The sequence below is a fragment of the Emys orbicularis genome, chromosome 7 (genome assembly GCF_028017835.1).
Source record: "Emys orbicularis isolate rEmyOrb1 chromosome 7, rEmyOrb1.hap1, whole genome shotgun sequence".
NCBI classification, from domain to species: domain Eukaryota; kingdom Metazoa; phylum Chordata; order Testudines; family Emydidae; genus Emys; species Emys orbicularis.
The window spans coordinates 5,551,971-5,571,816 of NC_088689.1; the positions used below are offsets into that span (position 1 = coordinate 5,551,971).

Consider the following 19,846-nt stretch of genomic DNA (forward strand, 5'->3'; position numbering starts at 1 on the left):
GGGTCCGGCGGTAAGCAATTGATCTTCTGGGATCGATTTATCGCGTCTTGTCTAGACGCGATAAATCGATCCCGGATCGATCCCGGAAGTGCTCGCCGTCGACGCCGGTACTCCTGCTCCGCGAGAGGAGTACGCAGCATCGACGGGGGAGCCTGCCTGCCGCGTGTGGACCCGCGGTAAGTTCGAACTAAGATACTTCTCTTCAGCTATGTTATTCACGTAGCTGAAGTTGCGTATCTTAGTTCGAAGTGGGGGGTTAGTGTGGACCAGCCCTTAGTGTCTTCTCCATGGCTATTCCCATGTAGAGACCAGAAAACTCTCCAAGTCTGCTTTGGAGTTTTCAATGCATCCCGTGAGGGGGGACTTGGGGTTGGGGAAGACTTCCCTGTAGAAGTGCAGGGGGTTGGACTCCCCAGACCAGCAGATTGGGATGGCCCATTCTTCACACTGCACATCCCTTTCCTTTGCGCAGTACCAGTCTGCCAATTAGTGATGGGAAGCTCTCAACGTTCAGAGGTTCAAACCTGACACGCATCTGAACTTTCGAAGTATAGGGTCCCCCTCTGTGACACAGAGATCGCTTACCAAAGAATGCCCTGTACTTTGCAAACCGCTTTCACCTCACCCGGACATGCTCACGACACCAAACATATGTCGTGCAGGATATTTATTCATAAAGAGTAACACGTAAGGGATCTACAGAAAGCTTGTAACTTGCCAAGACTCATGTTCCTCTGCAATGGACTGAACTTTGGGGGGGGCAGGGAGAGGGGGACCTGCTTTAATCAATAGGAAAGTGTAGACCTTTTTTTCCCCCCATATTATAAACATTTGTTTCCACCACTCTCTCTTGTTTCTAGTTAAATCTTTATTTTTTCTTAAATAAATCTCCTTTTGTTTTATTGTAAGAGCTCACAAGTGCTGTGTGTTATACAGTTTAAGGTAAAACTGGTAAACTGAGGTACACTGCTCCCTTGGGGGAGAGGATCTGAGATTTCTCTGAGTGGCCAGTGTTAGGGGCTGGATGTCACAGGGGAATGATTCAAAGGCACTCAGGAACTGGGATGCACCTATTGTTAGCCCGCCTGGCAAAGGCAAGGCTGGCATAGCCCAGAGGAGAGTGCCTGAGCAGCTGAAGGGCTTGTAGTGTCAGCTCCCTGACACCCAGCTACCACAAGAAAGACGCCCTCTGGCAGTAGGCAGGGGATAACAAGAGGACTCTCAGTCCTGGGTATCCTGAGAAGTGTCACACCTTCCCTCCTACAATCCTATGGGATCTTCCTCTTCCTGCAAAATCCTCCCCAAAACAGGCATGCAAATACCAGGAGCCGGGCATCCTACTGCTCCTCTGGTCCAGCTTAGCATGCCTGTATGGGGCTTCCCTGTCACTTGTGCCCCAAAATGAGCACTCCCGATTTCAGAAGTCTCGCGTGGGCTGTGATTGTGGTACAGTGCACTTTCAGGTACAAGCAATGAGGAGAAAGCCCTAGACACACCTGTCAGATTGAGCCTGGGTCTTGGTACTTTCAAGGATGAGTCAAGACACTAATCCTTAGGCACAGCTTTTCCTGAGTTGTGGATTTGAGCCGGCACCAGCTGCAGGTGATCCTGATTAACAAGGTGGGGAGGAGCACTGGGGTCTCTTCCCAGGTAACTGATGTGGCACCTGAGAAACAAATCTAAAAATAAACAAGCAGAGGCATAGTTGCAGTGGAACTAGAAGAAGCGTGGCTGGGTCCTGCCGCCCAGCAATGAGAAATAGATGCACCTATTCATATCTATCTATACTGTTTAGTTATGGCTAGCTAGGGTCAGATTCTGTCCCCTCTTACACCCATACATCCCTAATTAAATCACTACGATCACTGGATATGCAAGAGGCCAGAAAATGGCCTGGTGAATTTAATGTTATGGAGTGACTGGTTCCTGGGGATGCACAGATCTGGGATTTTAGTTGGGGGCCTCCCGCCTCAATTTTAAGAGAAGTGCTGACAAAGAAACATCTTCTTGGCCACACTGTTTTAGTGATTCTCCTCCCTTTAGCGGGAGGAGTAAAAGAGGACAGCGAAGGGACAAAATGCCTCTTTGATGCAGACTCCACCTCAGAATAGCAGGGAGCTGTGGAGGGGAAGACTGGAACCTAATTGATATGCGGGTGTATCCTGAATTGCCACCTCGCCTACGTTGTTGGGTCCAGCCTGCTTCCGAGCCGCCATGGCTCCCTGTGATATTCAGCAAGGTGGGAGGGAGTCAACTTCCCAACAGCGGGGAGGAATCTGGGAATTAAAAAGCCAGTCCCCCTTGGCTGCGTGTTTTCCTTTGCACAGAGCAAGGAATGCGAAGGGGAGGAAGAGGAAGGGTGGGGAGGGCCACCTCCCTTTTGGCAAGGCTTACACAAACAACCTCTACATGTCTCTGCAGGGCTCAAGTGTCACACAGGAGGGTTCAGGGCTCATTTGAAGCCCGGGCTCAACTTTTTCTTGTGGGAATCGGTGCAAGATACAGAGAGTCTCAAACTGGAGTGTGGGCTCAGCGTCTGAGTACCCATAAAGCTTGAGGGTGTGAGCCCATCTCTAGTCCGGGATGTGGCACATCTGAAAGACAAGCCATCTTCTTTACTGATGGCATGGGGATCTGTAACTGAATAGCCAGAGCGATCAAATTATCCCCCATATTCATGCCCTACGGCATCTTTCAAGGCCTCTGGAAAGCACAGTGGAACATGTGTGAACAAATGGAGCTGACTTCTGTCCGTCCAGGTTCTTACACTTTCTCTGACTGGTGCTTACGCTTATTGTCTACAGCAATGGAAATCTCCATGATTCATCTAGCCTTTGGGGCCACTGCTGCTGGAGTTGACACTGAACAATATGGTCCCTTTCTGCATGCATTCACCACTGCCTTCGACAGGCGCCTGACAGACCCGCCCTTGCCTTCCAAAAGCTGAGCAAAAGGAGCGGCTCTTGTAGCTGATCATCTTTCTGGAGCCAAGTTTCCTTGGGTTGACGTGATTTATGCTGAGATCTGTGTTTCTGGAACCGGGGATCACAAGCTTGCAAACCATTACCTTTTCTGTGTGTTGCAGTAACGACAGGAGTATGTGACTTAGGGCTTGTCTATGCTTACTATGCTGCCGCTGCGGACCTGTAGCACTTAGTGAAGAAGCTCTCCCGTTGGCGTAGGTACTCCACTTCCCCGACAGGTAGTAGTTATGTTGCCAGGAGAAGCCCTCCCACTGATATAGCGCTGTCTACAGTGGGGGTTAGCTCGGTGTAACTGCATTGCTCTGGGGTATGGATTTTCCACAGCCCGGAGCGATGTAGTTGTACTGACATAAGTCTGTAGTGTAGATCAGGGCATAAAGGCAGCATATTTTGAACACCGGCTGACATAGACATTAATGAATGCTGTTATAATGGGCTTGTCCACAATCCCCTCACTAGAGCTGATCAACATTTTTCATTTGAAATTTCTTTTAAATGAAAACCATCTTTTTTTCCATGAAAAGTTTTCATTTTTTTCTCTCTCTCTCTTTTTTTTAAGTTTTCCAGCTTTTCTATAAAAAAAATCAAAAAGTGGAAGTTTTCCCTGTCCTCTTATCCCCGTACACACACAGTTGCTCTCATATTCCCCCCGCACCCTTTTTCCAGTGGTGAAATGGGAAAATAGGGTGCAAAGGAGACAACAGGAAAAATATACACCAAAAAAAATTTGATTTTTTTTTTTAAACTTTCAGGATATTTTGAGAAATAACCATACGATTTTCCTGACAGCTCTACCAATGGCAGTTTTGCCATGGACTTCTGTGGACCCCTTATGAACAAAAAGCAGCATCTGTACCACCCCTGGCTGATCATCAATGGAATCAGTGCCGGAAAGCATTTGCCTGGAGAGTTTGGTGTACGGGAGCAGGGGGAGAACTGAAAATTAAAAGAAAAAATGGAGGGGGGGGAAATCAAACTCCAGTCCCCAGTGAACCCAATTCAGACATTCCCAGGCTGACAGAATTCAGAACTCTGTGACACATTGCATGCAGTTCAACAAACCAGCTATGATCAGCAGCCATTCCATCACCCTCCTCTGGCAGGAACCAAACCCACAGCAAAAGGATGCTGTCCGAACAACAAAGACTAATTGCAATCTGTACAGACAAAGGGACGGGGAGCAGAATACAACAGACAAGCAAACTGACTGGAGTGGCAATAGGTTTTTTTTTCCTGTCTGTAAATTGAAATAAATAATTCTTATCCCCATTTCACAGATGAGTAAACTGAGGCACAAGGTGATTATGTGACTTGCTTGAGATCAAACAGCATGTCAGAGGCAGAGTCAGGAATTTATTGGTATTATTATTTTTACAGTATTCAAATACAGGCGGGCACAATCTACAAGCAGATAACTACTGTCCCTTCCCCAAGCTAATGTTAGAAGTGATACGATGAGTGAAGGTAACAAATAGTAGTGAGGACATGGATGAGGAACAATAATGATACTGCAATAAAAACACAGTGATGAGGAGTCCTGACCTGCAGTCTTCGCCTCTAACCACTAAAGAAAAGTCATTCCCAAATCTGGAAATAGAACTCAGGAGCCCTGACTCTTAATTCCCTGCTCTAGCCACTAGAAAATATTTCATAACACCAGCACGCAGTAATCAGCAGTCCTGCTTTCCAGCCCCCTACTCCTACGGCCCACTGCCTCCCAGAATAGAGCCCAAACTCACTCCCCCCAGCTCCGACCACTAGAGTACACTCCCTTCTAGAGCTGAAAACGGAATCCAAGATTCCTGACTCCCATTCCCGTGTTCTAGCCACTAAAGGATATTCCTTAATTCTAGCCCGGTTGCTACAGCAGGTGATTCACATAAATGCAATCTACCCATCCACTTCAGCCTTAATCATCAACTACTCTGCCTGTTCTGCTGTCACTAGTAATAAAATGGCTAAGTGTGACCCAGTGAGTCAGTCTCTTACGAGCCTTTTTCCACTGGAAAGTGACCTAGAAAAGGGGTCCCTTTATTCTTTGCACCTGAAATCATATAGTTATTGGGAGAAGGCACAACCACATTACTCGTGGTTTCGGGTTTTTACATCCAGGAATATTTGTGCTGTCATATGCTCCATTCTTTCTTATAGGGCCTGATTTGGAGCTATGCCAAGGACCCTCAAACTACAAACCGGAGCTTAGGGCACTCAACACCATGCAGAAAGAAGCACTCTGCACCACGCATGATCAGGCCCATAATAAACAAAGGGGATCGTGATGCCCTTGTAAAAGCAGGTTTTAAATACAAGCCTCTTCCGTGCCTGCTTTTTAATTAGGACAGCTGATAGCCAGGTATTTGTTTCAATAACCAGCCGCTTTGGCTGTAGAAATACCATGTGTATTCTAATTACAGCAGCTCGTTTATTTAACATAGTTTGACGTTGTTTGACATTTAGTGGAGTCACTCTTCAGAGCAGCTTGTTCCCTTACAAAGCTTCGGCACTGGTAAATCAAAGAACGGATCAGCAGCAGCTAAAAAAGGAGGAGGGGGCGAACTGACATTGAAAGCAGAACGGACATAGCAGCTCCTTGTTTAACAAACTACGGCAGAAGCATCTTCGAGTCTGGCAGCATCTCCATGTGGGACACCAAGTCAGAATGAGTTTGTTTTCCTGATCTGATTTTTTTTCGCCCTTAGGGAAATACAACAATATCCTACCCTAGAGTCCTTGGAGGGTGGAAGGGTTAATGCTGTCGTATGACGGATAGGTTGGTCTCTACTCCTCTGTAAGGGTCACCCGTCAATATCTCACCACCACCACCAAGGAATGGAGGCAAATTTTGGGAATCGGCGAAGTGCCTATCTAGACTTCTTTGAGGGCAAAGCACAATAAATTGGTCAATGCCTGTTGAATTACAGGATGAATAACTGACCTGCAGAGACAGATGTTAACATCTGTGTCAGCTTGGAGCATGAACATTAATAATTCTCCCATATAGAGCATTTTTCATCTGCAGATCCCACAACACGTTAGAGTAGGAGGGAAGGGTAAGCATGATTAACCATGTTTTACCACTGGGGGAATGGAGAGATAATGTGACATTCCCAGCAAGTCAGTGGCACAGCGGGGGATAGAACCCAGATCCCTGACTCCGCAGTGCTGTGCTGTAACCAGAAAACAACACTGCCTCCATCTGGCTGCAAAAGGTCTGTAGGAAAGAGATGTGTTGTGTGAGGAAAGCCGGTGCTGCCTTGAACACACTGCAGCTTTTCAGAAGGTCTGTGGAGGGTGCTGTCAGGCTGTGACTCCGGCGTTCACGGCATATGCATTTGCACTGTACTATTTTAAGGCCCTGCTTCCCTGCAAACCACTCAGCTCTTCTCCCTGAACAACTGCAGCAGCTGCTCTGCCTCAAATTGCATCAGTGCCTGCAATGTGTTCCTAGATAGGCCTGACCCTCCCACTACGACTCTGATTTAACTTCACTTTATCGCCCCTCAGGGAAGACATGGGATCCCATTTTTATAGCTAAAGGCAGAGTTAACCTTTTAATGGGCTTAGCCCCCTCCACTTTTGTGAAATTCAATGCAGCCAGCCAGACTTCCAACCAACAGCCAAAGCCATCTAGTCAAACAATAGAAAGCTGGTCTGGAACGTGCACTTCAACAGCAAACTGTGTCCTGGACCTTGTCTTCCAGGTGCCATCCTGATCATTCCCCTGTGACCTCGGCTGGAAGTGGTTGTATGAAAGTATGTGAAATTACTCTAATGAGAGGCTATCTGTCATGCTCCTTACTCTTTCACTGAGCTGTAGAAGTGATAGTGTGTCAGGGCAAACGGGATATTTACTGGCCAGTATCTCAGAAATTCTCACGCACGTAACCTTTTGTCTATTTCCTTGATCTCTTAGTGGGGAGTGGAAACCATAATTATTTATTCTTTGTTAAGGAGCACAGGTGCACTCAGAACTGTATGAGACAAAGAAAGATAAGGTCCGTTGGCCCAGAGAAACTATGGGCTAGATTCTGTTCTCCCTACTCAGGCTGAATAGTTCTTAACTTCACTAAGAGTCCCGCTAGGGTGACCACCTTTTCAAAATGCAAAAATGGAACATCTGCAGGAGTCCTGCCCCCTGCTCCTCCTCTTGCTCCTGAGGCCCCGCCCCCTGGCCAGGCCGGAGCTGCCCAGGGAGCCTGGGCCACTATGGGGAGTCCCAGACCCTCCACCTGCCCTGGGCGGGGGGCCAGAGTGCACAAGAGCATCCATTGGCCCATGTCCCTGCCCCCTTGGGCTTCCTGGGCAGCTTTTACTAATGCCCAGCTCTGGTTTCTGGCCTGGCCAGGGCCTCAGGGGGAAGAGGAGGAGCAGGGGGCAGGGCCTTATGGTGTGGGGGGGGGGCACTAAAACCCACCTCAGCCTCCACCACCACTGGGAAGAGGCTGGCGCCGCCCCTGAGCCTCAGGCAGGCGTGGAGCAGTGCCGCAGGGAATCAGGGAGAAATGCTGTCCCAGTCATTCAGCCCAGCCCTGGGACTTGAAATGTACAGTTTGGGACTGTCCTGAACAACTAGGGACGACGGGTCACCCTAAGTCCCGCAGAAGTCAATGGAGCTACATGTGGTGTTCAGTGCTGCCCAGCGTGAGTAAAGAGTTAGGAAACTGGGCCTAAATGGACACCAGGAGCTGCGTCAGGAGAACTAGATGACGGTGGCCATCCCGTGGAGGCAATGTTTCCTGGCATTATGGGTTTGCATTTGTGAGCCTCGTGGAAGCGGGCATTTGAATGAAGGGAGGGTGGATACCTGGCACCAATGGATGGGGGGGGGAGAGTCCAGCGATATGGGGAAGTGTGAAGGTCGGGAGAGCAGGTGAGCAGCAGGCAAGGTCAGGAGAAGGACATGCAGGGAGTCGGGAGCTGGACTCTGTTAATGGAGCAAAGGGGGACTATGAGCTGAAACAAAAGCAGAGAGGTAGAGGGAGGCGCTATCATTTCGTGTCTCTGTCTCTTCTAAGCTTTCCTGAGAGCAGCAGGAAATGTCACTTTTGCCCTGTTTTCAAATAAGCCTCTTTGAACACACGAGGCCCAGTTTGCCCTCTGTTGGGGATGCACAGCTCCCTTTGGCTTCAGTGGGAGCTTCACGGGTATGTCTGCAGGCTGAACTGGGCCTACCCTGTAGAAATATGAACATGCAGTTGCATTTGGTTTTGCCCATACATGTTGTAGACCAGGGGTAGGCAACCTATGGCACACATGCCAAAGGCGGCACGTGAGCTGATTTTCAGTGGCACTCACACTCCCCGGGTCCTAGCCACCAGTCCGGGGGGCTCTGCATTTTAATTTAATTGTAAATGAAGCTTCTTAAACATTTTAAAAACCTTATTTACTTGACATACAACAATAGTTTAGTTATATATTATAGACTTCTAGAAAGAGACCTTCTAAAAACGTTCAAATGTATGACTGGCACGTGAAACCTTAAATTAGAGTGAATAAATGAAGACTCGGCACACCACTTCTAAAAGGTTGCCGACCCCTGCTGTATACGCTTTTCCACATTGGATTCACCTTGATCCTGGTGCTGTAAGCCATTCTCACGCTATGGTTCTCCTTGGTTCAGGCTCTCTCTTGCATTGCATACAATCGGTGTTCCCCACATTCACACCACCGTAGCCCCTGACTAGTCCTTCAGAATGAAAGAACATGGGATTTAGACTTCTTGTATTTTATTCCGTAAGGGCCAGAAAAGGGACTGTGTAAAAATGGCACCTTCTTACCTAACAACTCAGCTCCCTGAATGTGCCTATTCGGGATAGCATCTGTTTGCTTTACCAACTCATATACGCTTTTTCTTCTTTCTTCACCTGCTGTCACTGCCTATTCCACTATGGGAAAGGGAGGTGGATCCTATCCTGGCTTCTGCATCATCATCAGAATTGTCAACTAAGTTCCAGGTGCAAAACCTTTATTACCTTTGATGATCAGAGTCGGCCAGTGCATAGCAGGACTTTAGGATCTACCTAGTCTGCTCAGAACTTCTCTAAATATAGGACGTCAGTGACATTGTCCAGTGGGCCTTACTATTAGAAAATGCTTCGTAAGGTCTAACATAATTTTTTTCTTAATTCATTAAAAACTTGTTATGTTCATTCTCTTTTCCCTCCATAAAATATTCCCTTATCTAGTATTTACAGAGAGTCAACACATCCCCGTCCCTGTAGCAGCTTGTGATAGGAGAGAGGCCATCTGTAATGAATATAAAGAGCTTTCTTTATTGAGGCTGCTGGACACAAACAGACGCGTGGTTCACTCCGAGTCCCAGCATGGCTAACGCAGCCTGTGATTCGTTAGTGTCACCATAAGCTGTGTGCCTACATCCTAGCCTGGACTCAGCAGTCGTGGAATGTGTTGCTGACTCCTTACATTGCCCTGTTCAAGTCCATCATCAAGGCATTACCTGGTAGAAAGGGGATGATCCTCTGCTTGGGGTCTTTCTGGCCTCCTTCAATGGGGAATTTATCCAGAAGCTGCATCTGCAACAGAAACAGAAATACATTTAGATGGTACATAGGGACACTCTGTCCTTCCCCCTCCCAGTCTCCTCTAACTGCAGGGATTATTTCTCGGAACGTCTGTGGTTTTACAGAGGATTGATAAATGAGAGAAACGGCCAGAATGAGTGACAGTGTCCGAGTGAGACTGTATCATAAGGTACAGTCACTCCAATAAACGGATGGTAGGTTCCTTTGTACGCACTGGGACAGGGCCGAGGCAAATATCCGAATCTGGCCTTTCTGCAGTTCTAAAATTAGGTACTCATCCTTCATTACAAAACAAATGCCTTGTCTCCAATCCCCGTTCTGCTCCCTGATTGGTGAGGATGAAGGCTCCACCTGCCCTCTAGGACAGACCACCCACCTGGCTAGAACTGCTGCTCAGAAATAAGACCAGAGATTATTTTAATAAAACACTGAATCTGTCTTCTTGTTGGCAGAACTATTCCCACTGGGTTTGTTCCCTTAGACAGAGCACTCCTGCTTTCCCAGGGACAGATACACTGGGCAGAGGAGTTTCCAGCCCTTCTGGAAATGTTTTCCACTTCACTGTAATCCCTGTGACAACAAGTGAGATAGCAGGAGAGAAACAACTGTAGGGAAGGTGAATGCAGAGAATCATCAATGCCCTGCTTGCAAACACATGAAAAAGAATACTACAAAGGGGGACAAGCACAGAATGTATACAAGGAAATATGATGCAAATGCACATAGGGTGACGTTCACCCCTGAGCACATGGCCTGTGGACGCCTGAAGTCTCACTTATGGTCTACTTTCAGAGTACTTTCTCTCTGAACAGAGATTAATTTCACCCATAGAGAACATTTACAGCAAACTAAGACATTAACCCAGCAGATCCCCAACTCATCCATGTTATTATTATTAATCATGCTTATTACAGTAGTGCCTGAGGACCAACCGATGGCTCCATGGGACTGGTGTTGTACAAACACAGTCCCTGAGCCAAAGCACTTGAAGGCACTAAATCTGCATCATATGGAGCAGATTGCAATCAAGCCACCCCTTCACTATAAAAGCATGGGCTGTAGAGACTCCATGTTGCAGTACTGGAGCTTTCCAATGGCTTTCCACTCAGATCAAGATAAAGCAATAAATGCTGGGACCTGTGATCTCCAGGTAATACACGTCCATTTTAATGATGGGGATCGGGTTCATGACTGACTCCGAGGGGAGAGCACCAAGCAACAGGTCTTGCAGCACTTCACTGTTCCATGGAGAACCCCCAGGAACGGTCTGCCACACGGATTAACCTAGACCCAGTCCAGGACTATACGAGATCTGACAAAGGAGGAAGGTTGCATTAACTTTTCTGAAAGTCCCATGCCTACCAACCATCTGGTGTGTCCTCAACTTTAACTCAGTCTGTGATGACGTCAGAATACATACACTAAGCTATACAGTCTTTTTAATCTTCTCCCAGATTTGGGGCTCACAAAGAAACCCCCATTGGGTCCCCCATTCGACACAAACCCCCTAAAAGCTTGGGCTAGGGGAAATACCTTGCAAACCTTGTATGAGCCTCTCATTTCACCTGAACTGAATCTACTGTCATACAGATCAACAAAAATATTTACAATGGCAGTGACAGCTAGACTCCGGGGATCTAATTAGCACTTAATATAAAAAGGATACATGTCCAACCAGCTAGGGTATGGGAGCCAGTAACATTTGCTACCTGAACAGATTTCCTTTTTAAAAAAAAATCCCAAAAGCTTTGCAAACACAGCCAAAAAAAAGAAGCAGCTTTTTTTACACAGATTCCCTCTCTTCTTCTACCGCACAGAACATCTTCAGCATTCTAAGCACATGGCACAGCAAAAGAGTAGAAGGAACATCTGTGCAGGAGAAAAAAATAAAAGATCCTACATTTCCCCAACAGTGAGCCAACCTTGTGAATAAATAGTTTGTGGCTTTAGGGATTGTTAGATAACTTGCTTTTCTACCGATGGAGAAGGATTTTTTGTTGTTGGAAATTTTGTTTTCTCCTAGGTAGAAGTCAGGGTGCCTGGGGTCGGACATGAGTAGAAATTTCATTTAAAGGGGGAGAGGGGGCAGCGGGAAAAGCCACTGTATAACTTACAGTTTTGCTGTCACTACACTTTTAACCAGGAAGATGATTCTTATTTTACTCCAGAGTGACTGACTCAAGCTGGAGCTGATACAAACTCCCAGGGTTATTCTTGGAGTTAAATTAGCTTGGCTAATGCCGGCCTTTTTAACCACATCAAGAAGGTCACAAAGTGTATAATTTAGCACTATTTATCCAAAGGGCGGATATCAGCAAAATAGATACAATAAACTACAGCTGGAGAGTCTGGCTAAACTTTCCTAATCAACATTTTCCTCCCAAGCTCTTGCTTCTGCCAGGAGAGCTCTTTCTAACAAAGATGTGACTGGACAGGGATGGATTTACGCACAAGACGGCTGCTGGGGGCTCTGCGCTTGTGGGGGCGCTTCCACACATGCAGCAACTTGGTGTGTGTTGCAAACATACCCCTACCACTTGAGGGGAAAAGGGAAGTAACTAATGGTCAACCCATTGCTCTCATTCATGCATGCGGAAGTACACATGGTAAGGCTTCTGTGCTGCTAAATATTAATGAGATGGTGGGAAACCAACAATGCAATGGTAGAAGCTAAGAGAGCGTTTATGATCCCTGCACTGCAGGAAACTCACTCAGGACATTAAAAAAAGAAGGTTACTCACATGTAACTGGAGGTTCTTCGAGATGTGTGGTCCCTATCTGTATTTCACTGAGGGTTTACACATGTGCACCATGTGTCCAGAGCTGGAGAATTTGAAAATAGTAGTGTCCATTGGTCCATGCATGTGCTCTTGCTTCGCCCCATGGTTCTGTCTGAGGCAATAAAGGGTGGGGCGGACTGACCACGCCTTCAGTTCCTTCTCCACTGCAAATCGAACAGATCTGCAGCAGAGGGGAAGGAGGGCAGGACCACACACATCTCAAAGAACCTCCAGTTACACGTAAGTAACCTCTTCTTCTTCAAGTGATGGTCCCTATTGTATTCCGCTGAGGGTTATTAACAAGCAGTACCTAATTCAGAGGAGGGTGCCAGGAAGAGTATGGAATGGTTGAATGAAGAAACAAAGCCTCCAGCGCAAAATCCTCCACCAAGGCGTAACGTGAAACAAAGGTATGCACCGAACTCCACTTGGCTGCCCTACATATGCCTGGAAGCGGTACATTGTGAAGTATGGCCGCAGTGGATGCTTGTGCTCCTGTGGAATGGGGTCTCACTCCAAGGAGTGGAGGCAGTCCTGACAAGCGATAGCAGAGTGTAATGCACCCCGAAATCCACTAGGAGATCCTTTGTGTGGAGATTGCCTGCTCCTTAACCCTCTCAGTTATATGATAAACAATCTAGGGGACTTCCTGATTGGTCTCCTCCTCTGCAAGGCCCTGCAGACATCAAGGGAGTGAAAGGCGCCACTCTTCCGCTGAGGCGTGCGGCTTCGGAAAGAAAGCAGCGTATGGGTTGGTTGAGATGAAAGTAGGATACAACCTTTGGTAGAAACTTGGGGTGCAGGTGCAGGGAGACTTTGTCCTTCTGGAACGTGGTGAAGGGGAGGTCTGCCATAATGGCCCACAATTAACCTACTCTTCTTGCAGAAAAGTAATAGCCTTTAGGAAGGCGACCTTCATGGAAAGGAGGAACAGAGAGCATGAAGCCAGTGGCTCAAAGTGCACTTTTGTTAATGCTGAGAGAACGAGATTGACATCCCACTGGGGGGCAATAGGTTGTGAGTGGGAAAGTCCTGAGGAGACCTTTCCAAAACCTAGTAGTTAATCGATGTGTAAATATGGAGTGCCCTTCCATGGGGGGGGGGAGGGGTGTCTTGTCTTTAAGGACAGTAGGTAGTCCAAAAAAAGGGGAACGTCCACTTCCTCAGGGGCAAATCCCTTCTACTGTGCCCAGGAGGCGAAGCGTTTCCACTTGGCCCAACAGGAACACCTTGTGGACTCTTTTCTGCTGCTCGAAAGGATGTCTTGTACTGCCGACGAACATTCCCATTCTAGAGAAGATGCCCATCCAAATACTAAGCTCTGAGGTGAAGCATCTGTAGGTTGGAATGTCTGATTCTACCGTTGTGTTGCGTAAGCAACTCCGAGAAAGAGGGTAGGGGAATCAGGTGAATGGGCCAACATGTGGAGAAGGTTGGGAAACCAAAATTGGAGAGGCCAGAACAGGACTATCAGGATGATGATGACCCTCCCCCATCTGATCTTGTGGGGGACTCATGGAAGGAAAGGAAGGCATACTTGATCTGGTTCGACCAGCAGAGGATGAGGGCATTGCCTTGAGAGTGGATCCCGATACCCCGCCATGAGCAGTATGTATTGTATTTGTTGTTGACGTGAGAGGCAAAGTGGTCCCCGGTTAGAGTCCCCCATTGACTGAAAATGTCATTGACTACGGTGTCGTGAAGTTCCCATGCATGATTGGCCATGAATTTCCTGCTGAGAGAGTATGCAATCACATTCTGACTCCCCAGAAGATGGGCTGCCGACAACAGGATCTTGTGGACAATGCACCAGTCCTACAGATGGACTGCTTCCACACAGAGCACAGTCGACCTTGTGACCCCTTGTTTGTTGATGTAATAAACGGTGGTGATGTTGTTGGACACGATGAGAACATGATGGGAGAGAATAGATGGGAGAAATGCTCAACACTCTCCATACCGTCTGAAACTCTAGAATGTTGATGTGCATTCTGGATTCTCAAGGAGTCCAAGTGTCTTGCGTCATGAGCTTGCCCACATGGGCACCCCATCTGGCAAGTGATATGTCCGTGATGATCGTTCTGTCCAGGGAGGACGGGAGGAAAGGCATCCTGGCACAGACCTGCCTCAGGTCCATCCACCACTGGAGGAACGAGAGCACTGCGGGGGATATTGTCAGCAGAAGGTCCATGGTATGTTGCATGGGTGAATTGACTCTCTGGAGCCATATTTGTAAAGAGTGAAGGCAGAGACAGGCGAAGGCAGTGAGGTATGTGCAGGCCGCCATGTGGCGAAGCAGGGATAGGCAAGTCCTGACCAGAAGAGGAGGACTGTAGGCTACTCAGGTGATGAGTCCCTGCAGAGTCTGGAACCTCTTGGTAGGTATTCCCATGCTGAGACTGTGTTGATCAAGGCCTCTATGAAATCCAGGGACTTGCTCAGTCCATAGTATGGGATTAACCCCTTCCAGCCCAGTGTGGGACAGGTATACCCCATCACACCTTCCCAAACAAGACATGAGAAGGCTGGGCTCTCCAACTTAAGAAGCGCCTCCTGGAGGTTTTCATGAGGCCCCAGTCGGATCTGGGCCAGGGAAAACCACCACCCCCTGTACACTGGCCTGAGACAGCCAGGAGTGTGCCTCTGGCTTCAGAGATCACGTCTGGCTCTGCCAATACAGCCACTACCGACCCTGTGCTGGGGCCTAGTCGGGAAACAAGGAAGCATGCACTTCAGCATGGCAGTAAGTCTACCTCCAAATTGAAGAAGGATGTTGCCCTCTCCACGAATTCCAGCCACAGGGAGACAGAGCATTCCAAGATGCACAGATAGGAGCAGAAACCCCGCAGACCGGCAGACTGGGTACTGAGCCACGCATGCCCTTAATGTCGGCTTCCCTTAAGCCTCTGCTCCAGTTCTGGCTACGCGACAGCACCAGAGCCACATGAACTCTTCGCTCTAGGGGAACTAAGATCTCCACACCTTCCTCTACCATCTGTGCCTAACGAGGTACCATCTCCAACCCAGGACTTACTTCAGGTGAATCACGTTTCAACGCATCCCCCTATGGTCATACGGTTCCACCAGTTCCCCGGTACCACCACTGTACCCAGGAATTGAGTGTTTCTCATCGGAGGATTCCGAATCCGATGGAGCACAAGGACAGGACCACCCATTCCCTACCACCGCTATGGATACCCTAAGCGACCACAAACTTCTTGGCATCACTGTCGTCTTCCCCAGCAGGGCAGCCACTGGTATCCCATTCCATGGGGCTCTCCATAGCATCTGTCAGATCTGTCCTGGATGAAACGTGGGCTTCTCCCAAGCAGTACAGGCAGCGTTGGCGCTCGTTGCTGATCTGCATAGTCCAATACTGTGCGTGGGTATTTGGGGGGGAGGAGTCAGAAAACAGACTCCCCCAAAGTCTTAATTTTTCTAAAAACTACTAGTAAAGCTAAACTATGTAAAAAATACAGTAAAAGACAAGAAAAAAATGTATAATTCTAAACCTTTTTTTCCCTCCCCCTGACAGTGCCTCAGAGACGAGAGGATACGAGTAGCTATGACTTGGACCATGTGGTGATGAGAAGGAACTGGAGACGTGCTCAGTCCGCCCCATCCTTTATTGCAGAGGTGGGCAAACTTTTTGGCCCGAGGACCACATCGGGGAATAAAATTGAATGGCGGGCCATGAATGATCACAAAATTGGGGTTGGGATGCAGGAGGGGGTGCGGGCTCTGGGGTGAAGCTGGGAATGAGGAGTTTGGGGTGTAGAAGGGTGCTCTGGGCTGGGACTGAGGGGTTTGGAGGCTGGGAGGGGGATCAGGGCTGGGGCAGGGGTGCGGGAAGGGGTTTAGGTTCTGGCTAGGGGTGCAGGCTCTGGGGTGGGGCTGGGGATGAGAGGTTTGGGGTGCTCCAGGCTGGGATCAAGGGGTTTGGAGAGCGGGAGGGGGATAAGGGCTGGGGCAGGGGGTTGGGGCGCAGGGAGAGGCTCAGGGGTGCAGGCTCCAAGCGACGCTTACCTTAAGCGTGGTGTGGCCCCATACCCAGTGCCCCGGCCGGAGCGGGGCCGAGCCGCGTGGTGCGGCCCACGGGCCAGCTTAAAACAGCTTGTGGGCCGAAACCGGCCTGCAGGTCATAGTTTGCCCATCCCTGCTTTATTGCGTCGGATGAAACCACGAGGCAAAGCAAGGGCACGCGCACAGACCAACGGACACTACTACTTTCAAATTCTCTGGCTCCTGACACAAGGCACACGTGTGTAAACCCTTGGTGGAATACAATAGGTACCATCACTCGAAGAAGAACTTGGCAGCTCGGCCCACCTCTAACAAAAATTAAACCAAATATGGAACTATACAAAGAGACAAAGGATAGATTCTAATACACCGAGCTCAGGGCTGTGAGCCAGGAACTTCTAGTTCCAGTCAGAGCACGCTGCCCCTGAACTGATTAGTGGCCATAAACAAATAAATCCCTCTCTTTCTCAAGTCCCCCATCTGTAGAATGGGGATAGTAGTGCTTGATTCGCTAGCTTTTGGGGGGTGGGGGGGGTTGGCTTAATTAAATGTCTGCAGAGAGTTTTGAAGATGAGAATTACTAGACACATGGCAAGTGTTCTCATACTATAGGAAATTATTATTCTTACACATTTAAACATGGCAGATGCAAAAATACTCCCCCTGAAGGCTCTCACTTGAACAATACACATTGCTATTTTCCTTCAAAATGGGTGAACTTCACAAATGTCCTCTTGTTCTCATTAATGCAATTTAATTTTGCAACACGTCACACTGTGTCAGAAAGTACATTAGTGGGAGCAAAGGCAATGTCATAAGGACACAGGGTGAGAGAAAGAGGGGAGTGGAGACTGGAAGAGACAAAAGGTTGGCATTAGGTCTGGAACCAGTTGTAGGCAGCATGGAACAGGTGAGTCTGAGCTGCATTTTTTGGAAAACAATCAGGAATCAATCAGGGAGGTGTCCTAGGCTGGAGTTGCTCATAGTCACATCATTTTATTAGCATTAGCAATGAATGGGTCTGTACCTAGAGCACGGATTATGATCCCATTGCTGCACCTCCAGCTATGACCAATGAGATGTGCAAAGAGAAGTCTGTGAGCATGACATCTGGGTGGGGGATCCGTTTGGAAACAGGGAGTGTATGTGGAAAGTGGGAAATGAGCATATGGAATCATGCTGAACAAACACACGCAACTTCTGCCTTTTGATATAACAGATGTAGGGCCACAAATAATTCACCACCAAAACCACCCACTCCAGGCTTCACCTCTCCGAGTTATTTTGAGTGCCCAGATGGACTTCCTATACAAGCACTGCTCATCAGCATTGTGGTTTACACTGGGCAATCTCAGCATTGCAGCTGTGCTAAAAGGTATTTAGATGGAAAGCCTACAAACAGCGTGGTCCAGATTATGAACCTGTGACTCACAATGGCAAGCATCAGGGGGTAGCCGTGTTAGTCTGTATCTACAAAAACAACAAGGAGTCCGGTGGCACCTTAAAGACTAACAGATTTATTTGGGCATAACCTTTTGTGGGTAAAAACCTCACTTCTTCAGATGCATAGAGTGAAAGTTACAGATGCAGGCATTCTATACTGACACATGGAGAGCAGGGAGTTACTTCGCAAGTGGAGAACCAGTGTTGACAGGGCCAATTCAATCAGGGTGGATGTAGTCCACTCCCAATAATAGATGAGGAGGTGTCAATACCAGGAGAGGAAAAGCTGCTTCTGCTTCTGCTTCCCAAAAAGAATGACCTTTTCCATGCAGCTTATGGCCAGTAAATTAAGACACCCACGTGACCAATTATTATAGCACCTGCCTTCTTGCTGGTTTCTTTACACCTGGAATGGATGCAGCTTTACTTACAGTTCAGATAGCATAAAGACTACCCAGCAGGCTATGGTACCACCTAGTTTTAATGCCTACCAACACTAAGTGATTCTTTCACACAAATCAGTTCCTTTTCAGCAAATTATAAAACAGCCACCGGTGAAAAGAAACGCAGACACAATTCGAGCCTGTCGTAAAGCAATGCAGAGGCACTCTCACATTGCAGAATACTGTGCTTTTTAAGATTAGGCATGAAAAATAACCAGTTTAAGAAATTAAAACCATGGCCACTAGATTGAAAGAAGCAGATTTCTGGCACGCCCCAATTTATTGTATACTGTATTTTCCTCTCTACGGGATGCAAACTGGTTTTGTGCATTCAGATGAGGCAATAACATTTCACCTCCAACTCTACTGAAGGCATCAAGAAAACAAGGGACTTCAGGACTCAGTTATACCCAGGCCAGCATGGGTCCACAAGCTGAAGAGAAGAGGGCTCCGGACTACTTCCCCAGCTTATACCCATGTATGGGACAGGCATGATGGCAACCCTTTACAGTGCTTCTGCCATAACAAGTCCTACTAGAGGGAAGGTCCCATCCCCTTCTGTGGAGACCAATGAAGTTGTCATCACACTAGGGCACAGGTCGCTACCTGCGGCTCCGGAGTCGCATGCGGCTCTTTGGCTGCCCCCTTGCGGGCAGCCGTTTTTTGAGGGGGTGCGAGGTGGCTGCTGGCACATCTCTGCACGCCTCTGCTGTTCCCGGCCAATGGGAGCTGTGAGGACGGTGCTGGGGGCGGGGGCACCGCATGGAGCCACCTTACCCACCCCCACCAGGGGTGTGCACAGACATACCAGCAGCCAGCCGCTTCCAGGAGCAGCGTGGGGCCAGGGTAGGCAGGCAGCCTGCTGCGCCACTGGCCGGGAGCTGCCTGTGGTAAGCGCCTCCTGGCCAGAGCCTGCACCTTGCACCCCAACCCCCTGCCCCAGGTCAGAACCCCTTCCTGGACCCAAACTCTCTCCCAGACCCTGCACCCCCTCCTGCACCCCAATCCCCTGCTTTGTAATCAAGGAAGACTGGCACCCTGCAGAGAGGTGGGAGGTTTGCATGCAGGGGATTCGGAATCTGATACAAAGCCAGGCTGAGGTTCTCATAAGCACACAATCCACCGCAGCACGGGTGTAGTTACTGTGTCGTTTCGGGTACGCAATGCTCCTGGCACCCCGTGATTCAGAAGGGCAGAGACCACTCAGCCCCCAGGGAGCACACACATATTGTACAGTGACCTCGCATTACTGTGACTCCCTGCCAGGATACTGGCCTTATTCAGTGCCTCACTTGAGGGACTGTCACGTCACTGCAGGCCCTGCAGCAAATGCATTTGAACAAACCCAAATCTGAATGCAAGTATTTGCAGGAGAGATGGGTCCAAACTTATTTGTATGTCAGTAACATCAGTAGGCCCCAACTCAGATCAGGGCCCCATTATGCTAGGTACTGTACAAACACAGGGGGTGCTTACATTGCAATCAGAAGTGTGATTGCAGCTCTGCTAGCTTTAATCTAGCTACCCTGGCTAAAGATATCAGTGAAGATGCAGCAGCGTGGACCCAGCATGGTTTAACACCGTGGCCACATACCCAGGCTGTGGGCAGTCTAGTACAGTCCTCGCTGAAG

The 19,846-nt window shown here is 48.4% G+C and overlaps 1 protein-coding gene across 2 annotated transcripts in view; it reads right to left on the minus strand.

Annotated features, from left to right (window-relative positions):
* SH3PXD2A (SH3 and PX domains 2A) overlaps positions 1-19,846 on the minus strand; it is a 372,422-nt gene that overhangs the window by 248,807 nt on the left and 103,769 nt on the right. For both annotated transcript variants that reach the window (XM_065407840.1, XM_065407839.1), the window contains exon 3: positions 9,442-9,517. In XM_065407840.1, coding sequence (XP_065263912.1) covers positions 9,442-9,517 — 76 coding nt within the window. The remainder of the gene's footprint in view (positions 1-9,441; positions 9,518-19,846) is intronic.